This window comes from Struthio camelus, chromosome 27 (assembly GCF_040807025.1).
Source record: "Struthio camelus isolate bStrCam1 chromosome 27, bStrCam1.hap1, whole genome shotgun sequence".
Lineage (NCBI taxonomy): Eukaryota > Metazoa > Chordata > Aves > Struthioniformes > Struthionidae > Struthio > Struthio camelus.
This window is the reverse complement of record NC_090968.1, coordinates 3083739-3102278: the sequence shown is the minus strand read 5'-3', so window position 1 is coordinate 3102278 and position 18540 is coordinate 3083739. Positions and strand designations below refer to the sequence as shown.

The 18540-nt window shown below is 69.6% G+C and overlaps 3 protein-coding genes across 5 annotated transcripts; all 3 read right to left on the bottom strand.

The window, feature by feature from the left end:
* Positions 1-787: 787 nt before the first annotated feature.
* On the bottom strand, positions 788-5262 carry SNRNP27 (small nuclear ribonucleoprotein U4/U6.U5 subunit 27). Its single transcript, XM_068920926.1, has 6 exons — positions 5149-5262; positions 3010-3130; positions 2705-2817; positions 2454-2533; positions 1961-2025; positions 788-1171 (listed from the first exon to the last, which is right to left on the bottom strand). Exons 1-6 carry the CDS (start codon positions 5183-5185, stop codon positions 1117-1119), a joined length of 471 nt encoding a protein of 156 aa, XP_068777027.1. The 5' UTR covers positions 5186-5262; the 3' UTR covers positions 788-1116.
* A 218-nt stretch (positions 5263-5480) lies between these two features.
* On the bottom strand, positions 5481-13277 carry ADD2 (adducin 2). Of its 3 annotated transcripts, none has more exons than XM_068920922.1 (13): positions 13036-13268; positions 12789-12927; positions 12568-12719; positions 12396-12476; positions 12164-12313; positions 11941-12084; positions 11746-11844; positions 10358-10534; positions 9993-10238; positions 9798-9917; positions 9621-9710; positions 5940-6096; positions 5483-5863 (listed from the first exon to the last, which is right to left on the bottom strand). In XM_068920922.1, the coding sequence occupies exons 1-13, from the start codon at positions 13186-13188 to the stop codon at positions 5523-5525; spliced, it is 2049 nt and encodes a 682-aa protein (XP_068777023.1). In that variant the 5' UTR covers positions 13189-13268; the 3' UTR covers positions 5483-5522. The 3 variants fall into 3 exon arrangements, with proteins under 3 accessions (XP_068777025.1, XP_068777023.1, XP_068777024.1); XM_068920923.1 differs by having other exon boundaries at positions 12634-12719; XM_068920924.1 differs by lacking the exon at positions 10358-10534 and having other exon boundaries at positions 5481-5863; positions 9993-10196; positions 13036-13277.
* A 3096-nt stretch (positions 13278-16373) lies between these two features.
* Positions 16374-17749, bottom strand: FIGLA (folliculogenesis specific bHLH transcription factor). The gene is made up of 5 exons (XM_068920526.1): positions 17717-17749; positions 17163-17522; positions 16883-17035; positions 16624-16686; positions 16374-16528 (listed from the first exon to the last, which is right to left on the bottom strand). Exons 1-5 carry the CDS (start codon positions 17747-17749, stop codon positions 16508-16510), a joined length of 630 nt encoding a protein of 209 aa, XP_068776627.1. The 3' UTR covers positions 16374-16507.
* Positions 17750-18540: the final 791 nt, after the last annotated feature.

The window sequence follows — 18540 nt, the reverse complement described above, 5'->3', positions numbered from 1 at the left end:
TTGTCTGACAAGCCACTGCCTCAACCACCCCGATTCAAAGGGCTTTCGCTCTCCCAGGTCCGTGCTGCCATCTCCTGGGCTGCGCGTGAGCCGTACGGCAAAAACCCGGCGCTGGGAAAGGCTAGCGAACGCCTCGCAACCGCAGTTGGGCTGCTCAGTAAGCAACGATCAGGTAAGACGTTACACGGTTCTCGTCTAGTCGCCAGCAACGCTCCCTGCTTTGCCCAGGAAAGGCTCAGCCTCGAAAGTAGCAGAAATACTGCTAAACGTTCAAGCCCGGTTTAACATTCCCGTGCCATCCCATGCTGTGGTTAGGAAGAATTTGATGACTGAAGTAGCAAGACGAGGATTAAACGTACGGTATGATCTGCAGGTGAGAAATCCTGCACAAACAACTGTTTCAGCAGTAAGATAAGAAGCAGCGAAGCGTCGGGGTGAGCCAATCGATACACAAACAAAAACACAACCAACGCTTTTCTGCTTGAAACCCTAAACCACAGGTTCCCAAACTCCGCCTGCTCAAAGAGCAGGATTAACACCATCGGTAGCTGCTCCCGGCTCCACACAGCTCCGACCACACGCGTGCAAGGAGGCGTTCAGCTCTTCACGCCGTGTTCCCATGCTCCTTGGAAGCAGCTTTCTTCCAGCGCTACCCACGTACTGCGGGTTGTTAACGCCTACTCTGAACCACCGCTACATTCAGGCAAATAACTGCCCAGAGATCTTCAGCAGCCTCCTCTCTCTCATTTTATTCCTGAGTGATGCTATCGCAGTTTAAAGAGCAAAGGAAAATATATACAGATTTTTATTGTTATGGACAATACCGAGTTATTAAAAAAAAAACAACACAAGAAAAGTACAACCATCAGGTAACCCTGACAAGGAACGAACCAAGCTGGACATTATAAAAACCAAAGACTCTAAGGAACAACGATCTTTTCCCTCTCTTCCTGTGGGGCAGAGGAAGCACACCTGCATTTGTTATAAATAACCCCGTTTCATTTTACAGAGAGAAGCCAAAATCCTGTCTCTGAGCTACCAGCATGTGTGAAAGCAAGTGCTATTCACTGGTGACGCAGTAAGTCCTTCCCCACAGGCAACTGACCAATCCAAGCGTCAAGCAATGAAATCCAAAGGTCTGTTGAATCCTCCTTTTCTGTTCATGTACTGCCTGTGGTGAGAGGAAGGAAAACAACATCAGTAACTACGCTTAACACCAACCAACCAACCAACCACAAGAGACTCCAAACTTTAGAAGACCGGCAAACTTCCAGCTAGATCGGCTGCAAAGGAGTATCTGACAGAGGTCTGTAACGGTAATCAGCAGCCACGGGGAAATCAAACTCCCCAAGGCTGAAGGAACAAGTGCACAACAACCAAGTGGCTTATATCGAGCACCTTTCTTGTTTAAATTGGACACCTTGCTGAGGACTGAACCTCTGGAGCACCACCAGCGTGATGCTGTCAGGTCTGCACCTGCCTGGTTAAAACAGAAGCACCAAATCCAAAGTCTGCCACTACAGATGTTCTGCATGCTTTAAACTCAGTCTCCCGTGAAAAAGAAAACAGAATTAACAGGCTCTATTTTTTTATTCCAAGAAACAGGACAACAGAGTTCCTTAGGGGAGGACTGATGCTCTGTCCTGTTCTAGCCACACGCAGCACGTCTTGCTGACAGACAACGCGCCCTTTTTGCTTTCAGGATTTCAAGGAGAAACCAGAGGCCTCAAACTTACCCCTGTCTGATAGTACAAAGTGTACAGCTTGTCTTTGTGAAGGTAAAAGCAGCCAGATCACCTCCTAAATAAGCTTAGGGACAGCAGCTTCACCATAAGGCTGCAGAGCTTCCTCTGAATGAGACCACCGCGTAAAAGGAATTATTTCTCTATCATAAAAACGCAGCTAAATTCTGCGCGGTCACCACAGCAGGGCGAGTTTCCCCACGGGCAGAAACACCAACCTGTATTTTCTCTTCTGTGACACGTTGATGGCATAGGCATTTGCGGCACCGTCCACCTTCTTCCCCTGAAAGGCACAACAAGAAAAACGGTCCAAAAGTCAGCGCGCTGTCCGGAGCCTGCCGGAGAAAGGGCACGGTAACGCAGAGAGCACACGTACAGGTGGGATCGGGACATTTCACACAGGATGCCTCTACGAGGGGCAAAACACTGATCTGTGCCCAAGCTCCAGAGCTGTAAGGAGGGAACCCCACTGCAGTTTGGGTGTCCTGACAGCAGGGAAAGAGACTTGGGCACATACGGAGCAAAGCCGGACATCATCGTTAGGACCTGTCCGGTGCTAACGAGGGACTGTTCGGGCAAGCGGACTCAACGACTCCTTTGTGCACAAACCCTTCATACATCACAGCCAGGGGGAGAGAGAGTGGAAAGCCGTTTCCAGACTCCACCTCTAGCCGTACAGCACAGCCGTGGGATCGCCCGATCCACACTCACCTTTGTCGTGTCAAAAGAGGCAAACCCCATCATTTTCATCATCTCAATTTCCTCTTCCGTCTTGCCCTGCAAATCTTCCTCTGAAACGGCAACAAAGTATATGAGTTCACCAAACTAAAGAACTCAACAAGAGAAACCAGTGCCTCCTGCGCTGGTCGCAACCTAAGCGGTATTTTGGTCCGAGAACCCAGGACCAAGGAGGTATCGGCAAACAAGAAAAAACGCGGCGAGCCGGGACGCTGCTCCGTTACCAGTGATCTGACGCTCTTTGCTTTTGGAGTCCTTTATTTCTTTCTTCTCTTCATCTCGCCTTTCCTTCAGCCGCGGCGGGGAGGAAGAACTGGACCTGTGCCGTCTTGGGGACCTGACGTTTCAAACGCGCACGGGTTTCAGCTTCGCAGCCAGGGAGGAGCAGGTAGCGCTGCATGAAGCGCTCGACCGCGTCGCCCAAGCCGTGCCGTAAGCCCGCCCGCCGCACCGTGCGGGGAGCCACGTGGAGGAAGAACAGCGGTGTGAAAAGGACGCGGGTGAGTTCCCGTGCCACCCCTGCCCTCACCTGGAGCGCCTCCGGTGCGGGGAGCGGGAGCGGCTCCTCCTCCTGTCCCTCTCGCGGGACCGAGAGCGCTCTCTTCGCCTCCTCTCCCTCTCCCGCGAAGCGGACCGCGAGCGTCGGCGCTCTGCTTGGCGTCGCGACAGGACGAAAGGCAGCGCTCGGTTTACCGCTCGGTTTACAGCTCCTGCCTCCTGACCCGCCTCCCGCTGCAGCCCCGCTTTTCAAAGGCGAGCCCCGTGAGCGGGTCCCTCCGCAGCGGTCAGCAGCCAGCCAGATGCCACCGCCGCCGCCTCCCCCCGCCGGGCTCGGTGACCCCCGCCAAGGCCAGAGCCGCAGGAGAGAGCCCTTCCCTCCCCTCCGCCCGGTGACGGCCAAGGGGGTGCCGGGGGGGGACGGCTCCTGCGCTCTCCCGCCCCTGCGTGGCCTGCCCCCCCCCGGACCAAGGGCAAGAGCCCTCGCCTTCATCTCGTGGCTGCGGGGTGGGGGGGCCTTGTTCACCTTCCCCGAGGCTTCAGGAGACCCTTCCCCACATCTGGCCTGGGCCTGTGGGTCTAGCTCTGTCCCTCCTTCCCCACCCCCCAAACCCCAGGAGGGATCTGTGTCCCCCCCAGCACTGGGTCCAGCTCCGTGTCCCCCCCCCACCCCCAGGACCAGCTCTGTATTCCCCCCAGCCCCGGGATCAGCTCTGTGTCCCCCTGCCAGCCCCGGGCCCAGCTCCTCCCCCCCCCCCCCTCCCCACGCACCCGGACCGACTCTGTATCCTCCCCCCCCCAGACCCAGGCCCAACTCCATATCCCTCCCAGCCCCAGACCGGCTCCTTCTGCCCCCAAGCCCCAGACTAGCTCCTTCCCCCACTCCCCAGCCCCAGCTCCATGTCCCCCCCAGCCCCACACCGGCTCCTTCCTCCCCCCTCCCAGCCCCACACCGGGCTCCGTGTCCCCTCCCCAGCCTCAGACCGGCACCTTCCCCCTCCCTCCCAGCCCCAGACCAGCTCCGTGTCCTCCCCCAGCCCCAGACTGGCTCCTTCCTCCCCCCCTGGCCCCAAACCGACTCCGTGTCCCCCCCAGCCCCACACCAGCTTCTCCTTCCCCCCCCCCCAGCCCCACACCAGCTCCTTCCCCCACTCCCAGCCCCACACCGGCTCCGTGTCCCCCCCCAGCCCCACACCAGCTCCTTCCCCCCCTCCCAGCCCCACACCGGCTCCGTGTCCCCCCCCAGCCCCACACCAGCTTCTCCTTCCCCCCCCCAGCCCCACACCAGCTTCTCCTTCCCCCCCCCAGCCCCACACCAGCTCCTTCCCCCACTCCCAGCCCCACACTGGCTCTGTGTCCTCCCCCAGACCGGCTCCTTCTCCCCCTTCCCAGCCCCACACCGGGCTCCTTCCCCCACTCCCCAGCCCCACACCGGGCTCCGTGTCCTCCCCCAGCCCCACACCGGCTCTGTGTCCTCCCCCAGCCCCACACCAGCTCCTTCCCCCCCTCCCAGCCCCAGACCGGCTCTGTGTCCCCCCCCCAGCCCCACACCGGCTCCATGTCCCCCCCCAGCCTCACACCGGCTCCTTCCCCCCCCCCCAGCCCCACACCGGCTCCGTGTCCTCCCCCAGCTCCAGACCAGCTCCTTCCCCCCCTCCCAGCCCCACACCGGCTCCTTCCCCCCCCCCCCAGCCTCACACCGGCTCCATGTCCTCCCCCAGCCCCACACCAGCTCCTCCTCCCCCTCCCCAGCCCCAGACCGGCTCCTTCCCCCACCCCCAGCCCCACACCGGCTCCATGTCCTCCCCCAGCCCCACACCGGCTTCATATCCCACCCCAGCCCCACACCAGCTCCTCCCCCCCCTCCCCAGCCCTGGACCGGCACCTTCCCCCCTCCCCAGCCCCACACCAGCTCCTTCCCCCCCCCCCAGCCCCACACCGGCTCCTTCCCCCCCCCAGCCCCACACCGGCTCCATGTCCCACCCCCTCCCCACACCGGCTCCTTCCCCCCCCCCAGCCCCACACCGGCTCCATGTCCTCCCCCAGCCCCACACCAGCTCCTCCTCCCCAGCCCCACACCGGCTCCATGTCCCCCCCCGCCCCACACCAGCTCCTCCTCCCCAGCCCTGGCCCGGCTCCGTGTCCCCCCCCAGCCCCGGGCCCCCCTCACCGCGACGCGGCGGTGACCGGGAGCGGCTGCGGCCCATCCCGCCGCCGCCGCCGCCTGCACTTCCGGCCCCGCCCTCCCCTCCCCTCCCCTCGCTTCCGGCCCGGCCGCTCCCTCCGCCCCGGCGGGAACCGGCGCCGCGGCTCTTTGGTTCCGCGCGCCGAAACGGTCCGGGGCGGGGGGGGGGGGGCGGAGGCAGCGGTGACACGAGCGCGTCCGTCCTCAGCGGCGCCGCGGGGCAGAGACCACTCGCAGCCGAGGGCGGAGAGGGCACGGGGGGGGGTGCTCTTTTGCGCCCTCGTTTTATTTGCCGGCGTGCGGCGAGGTCGGGAGGGGGGGGCATGGCCGGCCGAGGGGGGGCGGGGGGGGGGGCCGCCTCAGGCCTCCGCTTTCTCCTTCTTCCTGCCCTTCTTGAGGAAGGACGGCGCGCGGAACTTCTTCTTCTTCTTGGAGGGCGACTTGGAGGGCGAGCCCTCGGGCGACGCCGGGCTGCTGGGCGCCGTCTCGACCCGCTCCTTGCCGCCGTCCGCCTCCCGGCTCCCCGCCTTGCCGCCTTCCTCCTCGGCCCCTCGCTCCTCGCCCTGGGCCGGCTCGGCGGGGGGCTCGGCCGGCGCCTGCTCGCCTTCCTCCTCCTCCTCCTCCTCGCCGGCCCCCTCACCCCCGGGCGGCTCGGCGAGGGGCGAAGCCGGCCTCCTCTCCTCGCCGGCGTCCTTCTCGCCTGCGAGCGGAGAGAGGGGGCTGGCGGCGAGGCGGGGACGGGGACCCCCGCGGCCGTCCCCGCCGGCGGGCCGTACCGTGCGGCGCCAGCTTTTTGCGCTCCACCTCCCGCTTGTACTCCTCCAGCTCCTGGTCCGTCAGCTGGCTGAAGGGGTTGGGGGGCTCCGGCTCGGCCGGCGCCTCCTCCCGCGGCTCCCCCGGCGCCTCGGCGGCCGCCAACTGACTCTCTGTCGACTGAAACCGCCGCCCTCGCGTCAGGGCCGCGGCGGCGTTTCGGGGTGGAGGGGGGGGGCGGCTCCGGGCAGGGGCAGCTGCGGGGACGGGGACGCGGGAAAAGGCGAGGGGACGGGGCGACGCCGCGGGGCTGCCCGTGGGGACGGGGGGGTGGCGAGGGGCTGCCCACGGGGACGGGGATGGGGGGCGCCGCGGGGCTGCCGGCGGGGACGGGGACGGGGGATGGCGTGGGGCTGCCCGCGGGGACGGGGATGGGGGGACGGGGCTGCCCATGGGGACGGGGACGGGGGATGGCGAGGGGCTGCCCGCGGGGACGGGGACGCGGGGACGGTGCGGGGCTGCCAGCGGGGACGGACGCGGGGACGGTGCGGGGCTGCCGGCGGGGACAGACATGGGGACGGTGTGGGGGACAGCGAGGGGCTGCTGGCGGGGACAGGGACATGGGGACGGGGACAGGGCTGCCGGCGGGGACGGGGACATGGGGACGGCGAGGGGCTGCCCACAGGGATGGGAATGGGGACATGGGAGACGGCGCGGGGCTGCCGGCAGGGACGGGGACACGGGGACATGGGGACGGGGACAGGGCTGCCCACGGGGACGGGGACACGACGCCGCGGGGGACGGCGCGGGGCTGCCGGCGGGGACGGGGACATGGGGACGGGGTTGGGGCTGCCGGCGGGGACGGGGACACGGGGACGGGGACAGGGCTGCCCACGGGGACGGGGACGCGACACCACGGGGGACAGCGCGGGGCTGCTGATGGGGATGGGGACACGGGGCACTGCAGGAGACGGTGTGGGGCTGCCCATGGGGACAGGGACACAGGGTCGGTGCGGGGGACAGCGAGGGGCTGCCCATGGGGACAGGGGACACGGGGAATGGTGCGGGGCTGCCGACAGGGACGTGGGGACAGTGCGGGGGACAGCGAGGGGCTGCCAGCGGGGACGGGGACATGGGGATGGGGACGGGGCTGCCCACGGGGACGCGAAGCCGCGGGGGACGGCGCGGGGCTGCTGGCGGGGACGGGGACATGGGGACGGGGACATGGGGCTGCTGATGGGGACGGGGACGTGACGCCGCAGGAAATGGCGCGGGGCTGCCGGCGGGGACGGGGACATGGGGATGGGGACAGGGCTGCCAGTGGGGACGGGGACACGGGGATGGGGACGGGGCTGCCCACGGGGACGCGAAGCCGCGGGGGACGGCGCGGGATTGCTGGCGGGGACGGGGACATGGGGACGGGGACGCTGCGGGGGACGGCGCGGGGCTGCCGGTGGGGACGGGGACATGGGGACAGCGACGGGGCTGCCCATGGGGACGGGGACGCGGGGCACTGCGGGGGACGGCATGGGGCTGCCCATGGGGATAGGGGACACGGGGACGGTGCGGGGGACAGCAAGGGGCTGCTGATGGGGACGGGGACGTGACGCCGCGGGAAATGGCGCGGGGCTGCCGGCGGGGACGGGGACGGGGACAGGGCTGCCGGCGGGGACGGGGACACGGGGACGGGGACATGGGGACGGGGCTGCCCATGGGGACGGGGACGCGACGCCACGGGGGACAGCACGGGGCTGTTGATGGGGACGGGGACGCGACGCCACGGGGGACGGCGTGGGGCTGCCGGTGGGGACGGGGACGGGGACGGGGCTGCCGGCGGGGACGGGGACACGGGGACGGGGACATGGGGACGGGGCTGCCCATGGGGACGGGGACGCGACGCCGCGGGGGACAGCACGGGGCTGTTGATGGGGACGGGGACATGGGGACGGGGACGGGGCTGCCGGCGGGGACGGGGACACGAAGCCGTGGGGCTGCTGGCGGGGACGCGGACGGGGACGGGGCTGCCGGCGGGGACGGGGACATGGGGATGGGGACGGGGCTGCTGATGGGGACGGGGACGTGACGCCACGGGAAATGGCGCGGGGCTGCCGGTGGGGACGGGGACATGGGGACGGGGACAGGGCTGCCCATGGGGACGGGGACGCGACGCCACGGGGGACGGCGCGGGGCTGCCGGTGGGGACGGGGACACGGGGACGGGGATGGGGCTGCCGGCGGGGACGCGGACGGGGACGGGCGGCCCGCGGGGACGGGGACATGGGGATGGGGACGGGGCTGCTGATGGGGACGGGGACGTGACGCCACGGGAAATGGCGCGGGGCTGCCGGCGGGGACGGGGACACGGGGACGGGGACATGGGGACGGGGCTGCCCATGGGGACGGGGACGCGACGCCACGGGGGACGGCGTGGGGCTGCCGGTGGGGACGGGGACACGGGGACATGGGGACGGGGCTGCCGGCGGGGACGGGGACACGGGGATGGGGACATGGGGACGGGGCTGCCCATGGGGACGGGGACGTGACGCCACGGGGGACGGCACGGGGCTGTTGATGGGGACGGGGACACGGGGACATGGGGACGGGGACATGGGGACGGGGCTGTTGATGGGGACGGGGACGCGACGCCACGGGGGACGGCGTGGGGCTGCCGGTGGGGACGGGGACACGGGGACATGGGGACGGGGCTGCCGGCGGGGACGGGGACACGGGGATGGGGACATGGGGACGGGGCTGCCCATGGGGACGGGGACGTGACGCCACGGGGGACGGCACGGGGCTGTTGATGGGGACGGGGACGCGACGCCACGGGGGACGGCGTGGGGCTGCCGGTGGGGACGGGGACACGGGGACATGGGGACGGGGACATGGGGACGGGGCTGTCGGCGGGGACGGGGACACGGGGACGGGGACATGGGGACGGGGCTGCCGGCGGGGACGGGGACGCGAAGCCGCGGGGGACGGCACGGGGCTGCTGGCGGGGACGGGGACATGGGGACGGGGACATGGGGCTGCTGATGGGGACGGGGACGTGACGCCGCAGGAAATGGCGCGGGGCTGCCGGCGGGGACGGGGACATGGGGATGGGGACAGGGCTGCCAGTGGGGACGGGGACACGGGGACGGGGACGGGGACGGGGACACGACGCCGCGGGGGACGGCGCGGGGCTGCCGGCGGGGACGGGGACACGGGGACGGGGACACGGGGACGGGGCTGCCCATGGGGACGGGGACGCGACGCCGCGGGGGACGGCGCGGGGCTGCCGGCGGGGACGGGGACACGGGGACGGGGCTGCCGGCGGGGACGCGGACGGGGACGGGCGGCCCGCGGGGACGGGGACATGGGGATGGGGATGGGGCTGCTGATGGGGACGGGGACGTGACGCCACGGGAAATGGCGCGGGGCTGCCGGCGGGGACGGGGACACGGGGACGGGGACATGGGGACGGGGACGTGACGCCACGGGGGACAGCACGGGGCTGTTGATGGGGACGGGGACGCGACGCCACGGGGGACGGCGTGGGGCTGCCGGCGGGGACGGGGACACGGGGACACGGGGACGGGGCTGCCGGCGGGGACGGGGACACGGGGACATGGGGACGGGGCTGCCGGCGGGGACGGGGACGCGAAGCCGTGGGGCTGCCGGCGGGGACGCGGACGGGGACGGGCGGCCCGCGGGGCGACGTACGGGGCTGCGGCTCGCCTCGCCGATGACGCCGGCCAGCAGCTGCGACTGGGGCCCGGCCGACTTGACGTCCTGGCGGTTCTGCTCGCGGATCTGGGGGGACCAGACGAGACGGGAGCATCTACCGGGGGCACGAGCCGCGCCGACCGGCCCCGCCGAGCCCGCCGCCGGCCCCCCCACCTTGTTCCTCATCTCCAGCACCTCCTGCGGGTCCGTGTAGAGAGGCACGAACTGGTTGGGGTTCTCCACCCGGATCGCCGTCCCGCTGCTGCCTTTCTCGAGCTCGTCGGCTTTCAGCCACTGGCGGGAGGAAACGGCGCCGCGTGAAACGCCGCCCCGAGCCGGCCGCCGCCGTTACCCCGCCGCTCGCCCTACCGTGGTCTTGGTCTTGGGGCCGCCGGGCTGCTCGTCGGCCACGTCCACCCGCAGGTAGGTGTTGGGGGTGTTGAGCCAACGCGTCTTCTCCTTCTGCTGCTTGCGGGCGCGCGGGCGCAGCGCCGGCGCCGTGGCCTCCTCGTCGAAGACGAAGGCCGTCACCGTGGCGGGGATGAGCACGTCGCTCTTGGGCTTGCTCTTCTCCTGCACGAAGGGGTAGCGGTAGGTGTAGCCCGTCCGGTAGCCCTGGGAAGGCAGCGCACAGCTCCGTTGGGGGGTGTTTTTCCCCCCCCCCCCACCTCTTTCACTTTCGGGGGGCGTTTGCTGCACGGCGGGAGCCGAGAGCCGGGGCCGGCTCGGCTTACCAGGTTGTCGAGCATGCGCATGAGGGCCTCGAACTCGTGCTCGCCCAGGCGGCTCTTCTGCATGGGCCCGAAGGTGCTGCCCGCCCAGCGCACGGAGCCGGCGGCGTGCGGCCGGTGCTTGTCGCGCTCCAGCACGATGAGGTTCTGGGCGCCGCCGGCGCTCGACAGCGCGGACACCTGCGGCGGAGGCCGGGGCGCTGCTGCCGGGCACGGCCGGGCACCGGGCGAGGCGGCGCCGGTTGCGCGCGGTGCCGGGCCGGTGGGCCGGCGGCAGAGGCCTGGCGCAGCTCAGTGCACGGTGCTGGGGCGCCATGTTGGCGGCAGAGGCCTGGCGCAGCTCAGTGCACGGTGCTGGGGCGCCATGCTGGCGGCAGAGACCTGGCGCAGCTCAGTGCACGGTGCTGGGGTGCCATGTTGGCGGCAGAGACCTGGCGCAGCTCAGTGCACGGTGCTGGGGCGCCATGTTGGCAGCAGAGACCTGGCCCCAGCTCAGTGCACGGTCCCGGCACACCATGCTGGTAGCAGAGACCTGCCCCAGCTCAGTGCGCAGTCCTGGCACACCATGCTGGCAGCAGAGGCCTGCCCCAGCTCAGTGCATGGAGCTGGTGCACCATGCTGGCAGCAGAGACCTGCCCCAGCTCAGTGCATGGTGCTGGGGTGCCATGCTGGCGGCAGAGACCTGGCCCCAGCTCAGTGCACGGTCCTGGTGCACCATGCTGGCGACAGAGACCTGCCCCAGCTCAGCGCACGGTCCCGGCGCACCATGCTGGCGGCAGAGACCTGCCCCAGCTCAGTGCACGGTCCCGGTGCACCATGCTGGCGGCAGAGACCTGCCCCAGCTCAGCGCACGGTCCCGGCGCACCATGCTGGCAGCAGAGACCTGCCCCAGCTCAGTGCACGGTCCCGGTGCACCATGCTGGCGGCAGAGACCTGCCTCAGCTCAGCGCACGGTCCTGGTGCACCATGCTGGCAGCAGAGACCTGCCCCAGCTCAGCGCACGGTCCCGGCGCACCATGCTGGCAGCAGAGACCTGCCCCAGCTCAGTGCATGGTCCCGGCGCACCATGCTGGCAGCAGAGACCTGGCACAGCTCAGTGCATGGAGCTGGTGCACCATGCTGGCAGCAGAGACCTGCCCCAGCTCAGCGCACGGTCCCGGCGCACCATGCTGGCAGCAGAGACCTGCCCCAGCTCAGCGCACGGTCCCGGCGCACCATGCTGGCAGCAGAGACCTGCCCCAGCTCAGCGCACGGTCCCGGCGCACCATGCTGGCAGCAGAGACCTGCCCCAGCTCAGCGCACGGTCCCGGCGCGCCGTGCTGGCGGCAGAGGCCTGGCGCAGCTCAGCGCATGGAGCTGGTGCACCATGCTGGCGGCAGAGACCTGCTCACCTGGATCTCGCAGGCGGCCTGCAGGTGGAAGGTCTTGTAGAAAGCCTCCTCCACGGTGTCGCCCAGCGCCAGCACGCCGTGGTTGCGCAGCACCAGCACCTGCGCGGCGGCAGAGCTGCCGCTCGGAGCGGGGGGGGGGGCCCACGGCGGCGGTCGGGTCCCCCCCCCCTCCCCTTCCTCCCTCCTCCTCCTCACCTTGCAGGTGGGACCCAGGCACTTCTGGAGGCGCAGGCGCTCGGCCTCGTCCTGCGGCGCGCCGCCGAAATCCAGGTAGGCCGCCTCGCCGGCCAGCAGCGCCTCGTGCGACACCGGCAGCAGCCCGCAGCGCATGGCCGACACCTGCGGAGCGCGGCACGGCCGGCAGCCCGTCCCCCCCCTCCCCAAACCCCCCCCCCCCGCCGTCCCCCCCCCCGCTTACTGCGGCGGCGGCCGGCGTGTGCAGGCGCACGACGCAGCGGGCGGCCGGCCGGGCGGCGTAGACGGCGGCGTGCAGGCTGAAGGCGCCGGCGTCCACGGCGAAGCCCGTGCTGCCCTGCTCCACCACCTCGCCCAGCATGTTCACCTTGACCTGCGGCGGGGCCAGCGCCCGGTGCCTTCAGCGCCCGCCGCGGGGGACGCCGCCGCCACCGCCCGCCGCCGCGGGGACTCACCAAGCTGGACGCCGTCACCTCGCTGCAGCAGAGCCCCTTGGGGCTGACCAGGAAATGCTCCTGCTCCTTGCTGAGCCGCAGCTGCGGGCGGGCGAGAGGTGGGTGCGCCGGCCATGGCGGCGGCGGCGGGAGGGGAGGGGGACGGGGCGCCGTCGGCGCCGCGGCCGCTCACCGAGACGCAGGCGTCGCCGAGCTGCGCCCAGCCGTACAGGTCGAGCAGGCGGCACACGCTGCCCACCTTGCAGCGCATCAGCCGCTCGCCCTTGGCCAGCGCCGCCGCCTCGGCCCCGTGCAGGTCGTCGATGGGCGTCACGCCGGACGGACCTGCCGCCGAGGGGACGCGGGCTCAGCGCCGTCCGCGCCGCCCCCGCTCCCTCCCTCCTCCCCTCCTACCCGTGGGCGACGTGGGGAAGGCGGCCGGCGACGTGCTGGCCATGAAGTCGGCGATCTGCCGCAGGGCCCACACGTTCGACCACTTGTTGCCTTTCTTCGTCTGCTCCTGGATGAGGCTCTCCAGCTCCTCCCTGAAAGACTGCACCGTCCCCGGCGTCACCCCGAAACGGGCCGGCGCCCCCCCCGCCCCGGCCCCCGCTCCCCGCCGCCCTCACCCGCCGGCCTGCGGCCGCCCCGCCGCCCTCACCGGGCTCTGCAGGATCACGGTCACCCGCTTCTTCTGCTCCATCATGCTCAAGTCCTGCCGCAGGTCGGCCGGCGGCGGCGCGCGGGCGCGCGGCTGCGAGGGTTCGGCGGCGGCGGCCGGCGGCGACGGCTCAGGGCTGCCGGCGGCGCTCATCCTGGCGGCGTCCCGGCGCGCCTCCGGGGGGCCTGCGGGCGAGCGGCCGTGCGGGAACCGCCGCCCGCAACACCCTCGCCCGCAACACCCAACCCTGCAACACCCAACCCTGCAACACCCTCGCCCGCAACACCCAACCCTGCAACACCCTCGCCCACAACACCTTCCCCTGAGACACCCTCACCCACGACACCTTCCCCTACAACACCCTCCCCTACAACACCCTCCCCTGCAACACCCTCCCCTGCAACACTCTCACCCGCAACACCCTCGCCCGCAAAAACACCCTCGCCCGCAACACCTTCCCCTGCAACACCCAACCCTACAACACCCTCGCCCGCAACACCCTCGCCCGCAACACCCAACCCTGCAACACCCTCGCCCACAACACCCTCACCCGCAACACCTTCCCCTGCAACACCGCAACACCCTCATGCACAACACCTTCCCCTGCAACACCCTCACCCGCAACACCTTCCCCTGCAACACCCTTGCCCGCAACACCTTCCCCTGAGACACCCTCGCCCATGACACCTTCCCCTGAAACACCCTCCCCTGCAACACCTTCCTCTGCAACACCCTCGCCCACAACACCCTCCCTTGCGAAACTTTCCCCTGCAACATGCTCATGCACAACACCCTCCCCTGCAACACCCTCGCCCGCAACACCCTCTCCTGCAACACCCTTGCCTGCAACAACACCTTCCCCTGCAACACCCAACCCTGCAACACCTTCGCCCACAACACCCTCACCCGCAACACCTTCCCCTGCAACATCCTCACCTGCAACACCCTCACCCGCAACACCCAACCCTGCAACACCCTCACCCGCAACACCTTCCCCTGCAACACCCAACCCTGCAACACCTTCACCCGAAACACCCTCCCCCACAACACCCTCACCCGCAACACCCTCACCCGCAACACCTTCCCCTGCAACACCCTTGCCCATGACACCTTCCCCTGCAACACCCTCCCCTGCAACGCCCTCACCCGCAACACCCTCCCCTGCAACACCTTCCTCTGCAACACCCTCGCCCACAACACCCTCCCTTGCGAAACTTTCCCCTGCAACACGCTCATGCACAACACCCTCCCCTGCAACACCCTCGCCCGCAACACCCTCCCCTCGTGTCCACGTTTCCCCCGCCGCCGAAGATCTGCTGCGGACCCCGCTGCAGCAGGCGCGGGCCCAGGCGGGCGCCCCCCGCCCAGCGCCCCCCGCCCTGCCCCGCCAACCGGCCTTTCCCCTGCCGCCGGACGAGCGGGGGGGCCCCGCGGGGGCCGCAGCCGGGGCCGGCGGCAGGACCTTGGCGGCAGCGAGGAAGCAGGTTGCAGGGGTCTTTGGGCGCTGCCCGCTGAGCACGGCCAGCTCAGCTCACCGATGGGCCCCGGCACACCTGAAGCCGCGGCAGTAATGGCGCTGTTCGGGGGGGGGGGCGGTCTGGGGCGCCCCGCAGCGGGGGGGGGGGGGTCTTGGCCCCGGCCACCCGCCCCGACGCGGAGCCGCCCGGCCACGGGCGGGAGCTGCAGGCGCTGCGCGAGGATGCTGCTGCGCCGCGCCGCGTAACGGCGAGCGCCGCCGCCCGATGAAGGGGCCTGGGGGCGCCGGTGGGGGTCCCCCCCCCAAAAAAGGGCACGGGAAGGGGCCCTCCGAGGAGCTTGCAAGGCAGCAGCGGGCACCCGGGCTCCGAAACCGCCCGACGGGGCACCGGCGACGGGCCTCGAACGCCGTCGTCGCGTCTCCCCCCCCCCCCAAAACCCGAGAGTGGGACCCGGCGCCGGGAGCCCCCCCGGGGCGGGGGGGAACAAAGAGAGGAGGAGGGCTGCGGAGGAGCCCGGCCTCGGGCATCGATGCCCCCGCGCCCCCCACCCACCCGCCGGGCCGGGCGACGGCGCGCGGCTTCTCCTGGGGGGCCCGCGGGCGCTGGCGGCTTCGGGAAGAAATTGGGAGGGGGGAGGAACCCCCCCCCTTAGAGATATATAGGAGAGGGGAGGAAACCCCCCCCCAGCAGGGATATATAGGCAAGGCGAGGAACCCCCCCCCGAGCAGAGATACATAGGAGAGGGGAGGGAACCCCCCCCCCTTAGAGATATATAGGAGAGGGGAGGAACCCCCCCCCAGCAGAGATATATAGGCAAGGGGAGGGAACCCCCCCCTTAGAGATATATAGGCGATGGGAGGAACCCCCCCCCTTAGAGATATATAGGAGAGGGGAGGGAACCCCCCCCCCAGCAGAGATATATAGGCGAGGGGAGGAACCCCCCCCCCAGCAGAGATATATAGGCGAGGGGAGGAACCCCCCCCCCAGCAGAGATACATAGGAGAGGGGAGGGAACCCCCCCCCAGCAGAGCTATATAGGCGAGGGGAGGAACCCCCCCTTAGAGATATATAGGCGAGGGGAGGAACCCCCCCCCAGCAGAGATATATAGGCAAGGGGAGGGAACCCCCCCCCTTAGGGATATATAGGCGATGGGAGGAACCCCCCCCCAGCAGAGCTATATAGGAGAGGGGAGGAACCCCCCCCCCAGCAGAGATACATAGGCGAGGGGAAGAGCCCCCCCGCCCCAACCCGCTCCCCGAGGGATGCTCCTCGGCCGGGGCGGCGGCGGCGGCGGGGGGGACGCGCAGCCCCCGCCGCCGCCCCGATGCCACGGGTGGGGCGGCCGCAGAGGAGACAAAAGAGAAGCGGCGGGCGGAGGCGAGCGCAGGTGCCGGCATCTCCCCGGCTGAGTCACGCTGCGGGGCCCGGCCGGGGACGGACACACGGACCGCGGTGGGGATGGGGGGGGGGGGGAAACCCGGCTCCGGGGAGGGGGGGGGGGAAGAACCCCCCCCCCCCCCCCAAAGCGGGGCTGGGGCCGGGGCGGCAGCTCCTACCTGCTCAGAGCATCGCCGGGCGCTGCGCGCTGCCGCGCCGCCCTGCGCGCTCCCCGCCGGGCAGCGCCGCCCCCGCGGGGGCCGCCCCACGCGCGGCCCCGCCCCACGCGCGACCACCCCCCACGCCGGCAATAACCGACCCTTCGTGGGGGTTACATGAAAGGATGCTCTTACATCCCACCCCCCCCCAAAATTATTTATTTAAATAAATGTATTTATTTATTTCACCCCAAAACGCGGCCGAGTTGTGGCCCGGAGGCGGCTGGGCGGTGGGCGCCAGCCCCCGGTGCTCCCCCCCCCACCCCGAGCGGCCGCTCTACCGGGGGCCGGCATGGATCCCACCAGTGCCGCGCGCCCCTCGGTCCGGCCGGACCCCCCCCCCCGGCACGCGCGCCCCTCCGGGAGCCGACCGTCGGCCTCTCCTCCGTCTCGCCGCTTCAAGGCCGGGCTCGTAGGACCTTCGGGAGAGAGAATTGAAAAGCCCCCTGCCCTGGTTGAAACGACCCCCTCCACCGGTTGTAGGGGGACCGCGCTACAGCCGCCCCTCGCTTACCGGTTTCCCGCACCCCTCGGCGCCGCGGGCCTGGGGCTCCCGCTCGGCCCCGTCTTCGGGGCGCTGGGCGAAGGATGGAGAACAGGGGGCAAAAAAAAAGAATAAATTTGCTTTTAGGAAGCCGGCCGGCAGCAAGCGAACCCCCCCGCCCGTGCCCCTTCCCCGGCCGAAAAGCGGGACGGCCCGAGTCGAGGGTGAGGGGAGGGAGCCGAGGCGGCTGCAGGGAGCCGCGGGTCGGGGGGGGGGGGGGGTCCTGTACCTGGGGGGCACCCGCCTCCTGCAGCACCGAGCGGAGCAGGCGGATGTACTCGGCGGCGGCCCGCAGCGTGTCCGCCTTGCTGGGCTTGCGGTCGCGGGGCACCAGGGGCACGAGCGCCTTGAGCTTCGAGAAGCCGCTGTTCAGGTTTTTGATCTGCCGGAAAATAAAAAAAAAAGAAAAAGAAGTGATTTGGGGGGGGGGGAACCCCCAAAATGCCACCTAGTTAAATAGCCCAGCGGCAGGCGGTAGTTGGGGGGGGGTGATGGTGGGGGGCCCCGACCCGCTGGCGCTCCTTGGCGTTGGCCACCCGCCGGCGCTCCAGCACCTCCGCCGGGTCGCCCGCCGCCTCGTAGCCCCCCGCCGGCCGCTTCTTCAGGCGGGCGATGGCGGCGGCTCGGGGCAGCGGGCCGAAGCGGGCGCTCAGCACCTCGCCCAGCACCTCGGGGGCCGGCGTGGGCTGCAGGGCCCCCGGCGGCGGCGGTGCAGCCGTGCTGGCAGCTGGTGGGGCACCCTTGGGTGCACAGCAAGGAGGATGGAGCCCAAAGCAGCAGCAGCACCCCCCTCCCTCCCAGCACCCCCCCTTTATACCGCCGCTGCCCCAAACGCCCGCACCTGGGCGGCCCGGCCGGCGGCTGCGGCGCTAACGGGGGTAACGAGCCGGGCAGGTGGTGGGGGGGGGCCAGAGCCGCCCCTGCGGCCCTTCGCCCAGGGTGCTGTGGCCCGGCACGCACGGGGGAGCCCCCGGGCCACCCTGTTCGGGGGGCAAAGGGGCCAGGCTCGCGCCTCCCCCCCCCCAGCAGCGGGGCCGGGGGACACTAGATGTCGCTGCCTTACTCCCCGTTTCCGGCCAGCCTCGGTATCCCCCATCCGACCCCCCCGCAAGGGCTGCAGGAGGAAACAAAACTCCAGCAAATCCAGCACATCTGGCAAATCCAGCACATCTGGCAGATGCAGCACATCTGGCAGATCTGGCAGATGCAGCAAATGCAGCAAATCTGGCAGATGCAGCAAATCTGACAGATGCAGCAGATGCAGCAGATGCAGCAAATCTGGCAGATGCAGCAAATATGACAGATGCAGCAGATGCAGTAAATCCAGCAAATGCAGCAAATCTGGCAGATGCAGCAAATCTGACAGATGCAGCAGATGCAGCAAATGCAGCAAATCTGGCAGATGCAGCAAGTGCAGCAGATGCAGCAAATCTGGCAGATGCAGCAGATGCAGCAAATCCGGCAAACGCAGCAAACCTGGCAAATGCTGCAAATGCAGTGAATGCAGCAAATGCAGCAAATCTGGCAAACGCATCAAACACAGCAAATCCGGCAAATCTGGCAAACGCAGCAAATGCAGCAAAGCTGGCAAACGCCGCGGACGTGCCCCAGCACAGGCTGCAGCGCGGCTCGGCCCCGGCGCTCAGCGCCTCCCGCTGCCGCGACGCCCGAGCGCGCTCTCTTGGAAGAAAACGCGCTGCTCGGTGTCAGCAAATGACTCATGACGGCGGCACCGCCGCCGCGAGGTGCACGGCAACGTCGGGGTTTAGCAACGGCGGCGTCCGCGGGCTGTCGGAGCCGGCGGCCAGGCGCAACGCGGCCCCGCGGGCAGCGCTGCTCCCCCTCCGCCGCGTGCCCCCGGGGCCGGCGGCTCCGCTCGGCGTCCCT

Bases quoted from the DNA above. Each gene is read 5' to 3' on its own strand.
- ADD2 (XM_068920922.1), bottom strand. From the start codon at position 13,188: ATGAGCGCCGCCGGCAGCCCTGAGCCGTCGCCGCCGGCCGCCGCCGCC. The intron at 11,845-11,940 runs GTGAGGAGGAGG...GCCGCCGCGCAG, and splicing joins GCCTGGGTCCCACCTGCAAG to GTGCTGGTGCTGCGCAACCA. The intron at 9,711-9,797 runs GTGGGGGGGCCG...TGGTCCCCCCAG, and splicing joins TGCTGGAGATGAGGAACAAG to ATCCGCGAGCAGAACCGCCA.
- FIGLA (XM_068920526.1), bottom strand. From the start codon at position 17,749: ATGGGGGATACCGAGGCTGGCCGGAAACGGGGA. The intron at 17,523-17,716 runs GTAAGGCAGCGA...TACCCCCGTTAG, and splicing joins AGGCTGGCCGGAAACGGGGA to CGCCGCAGCCGCCGGCCGGG. The intron at 16,529-16,623 runs GTAAGCGAGGGG...TCTCTCCCGAAG, and splicing joins CCGAGGGGTGCGGGAAACCG to GTCCTACGAGCCCGGCCTTG.
- SNRNP27 (XM_068920926.1), bottom strand. From the start codon at position 5,185: ATGGGCCGCAGCCGCTCCCGGTCACCGCCGCGTCGCG. The intron at 2,818-3,009 runs GTGAGGGCAGGG...TTGAAACGTCAG, and splicing joins CCGCACCGGAGGCGCTCCAG to GTCCCCAAGACGGCACAGGT. The intron at 2,026-2,453 runs GTGAGTGTGGAT...TGTGCCTTTCAG, and splicing joins CCTCTTTTGACACGACAAAG to GGGAAGAAGGTGGACGGTGC.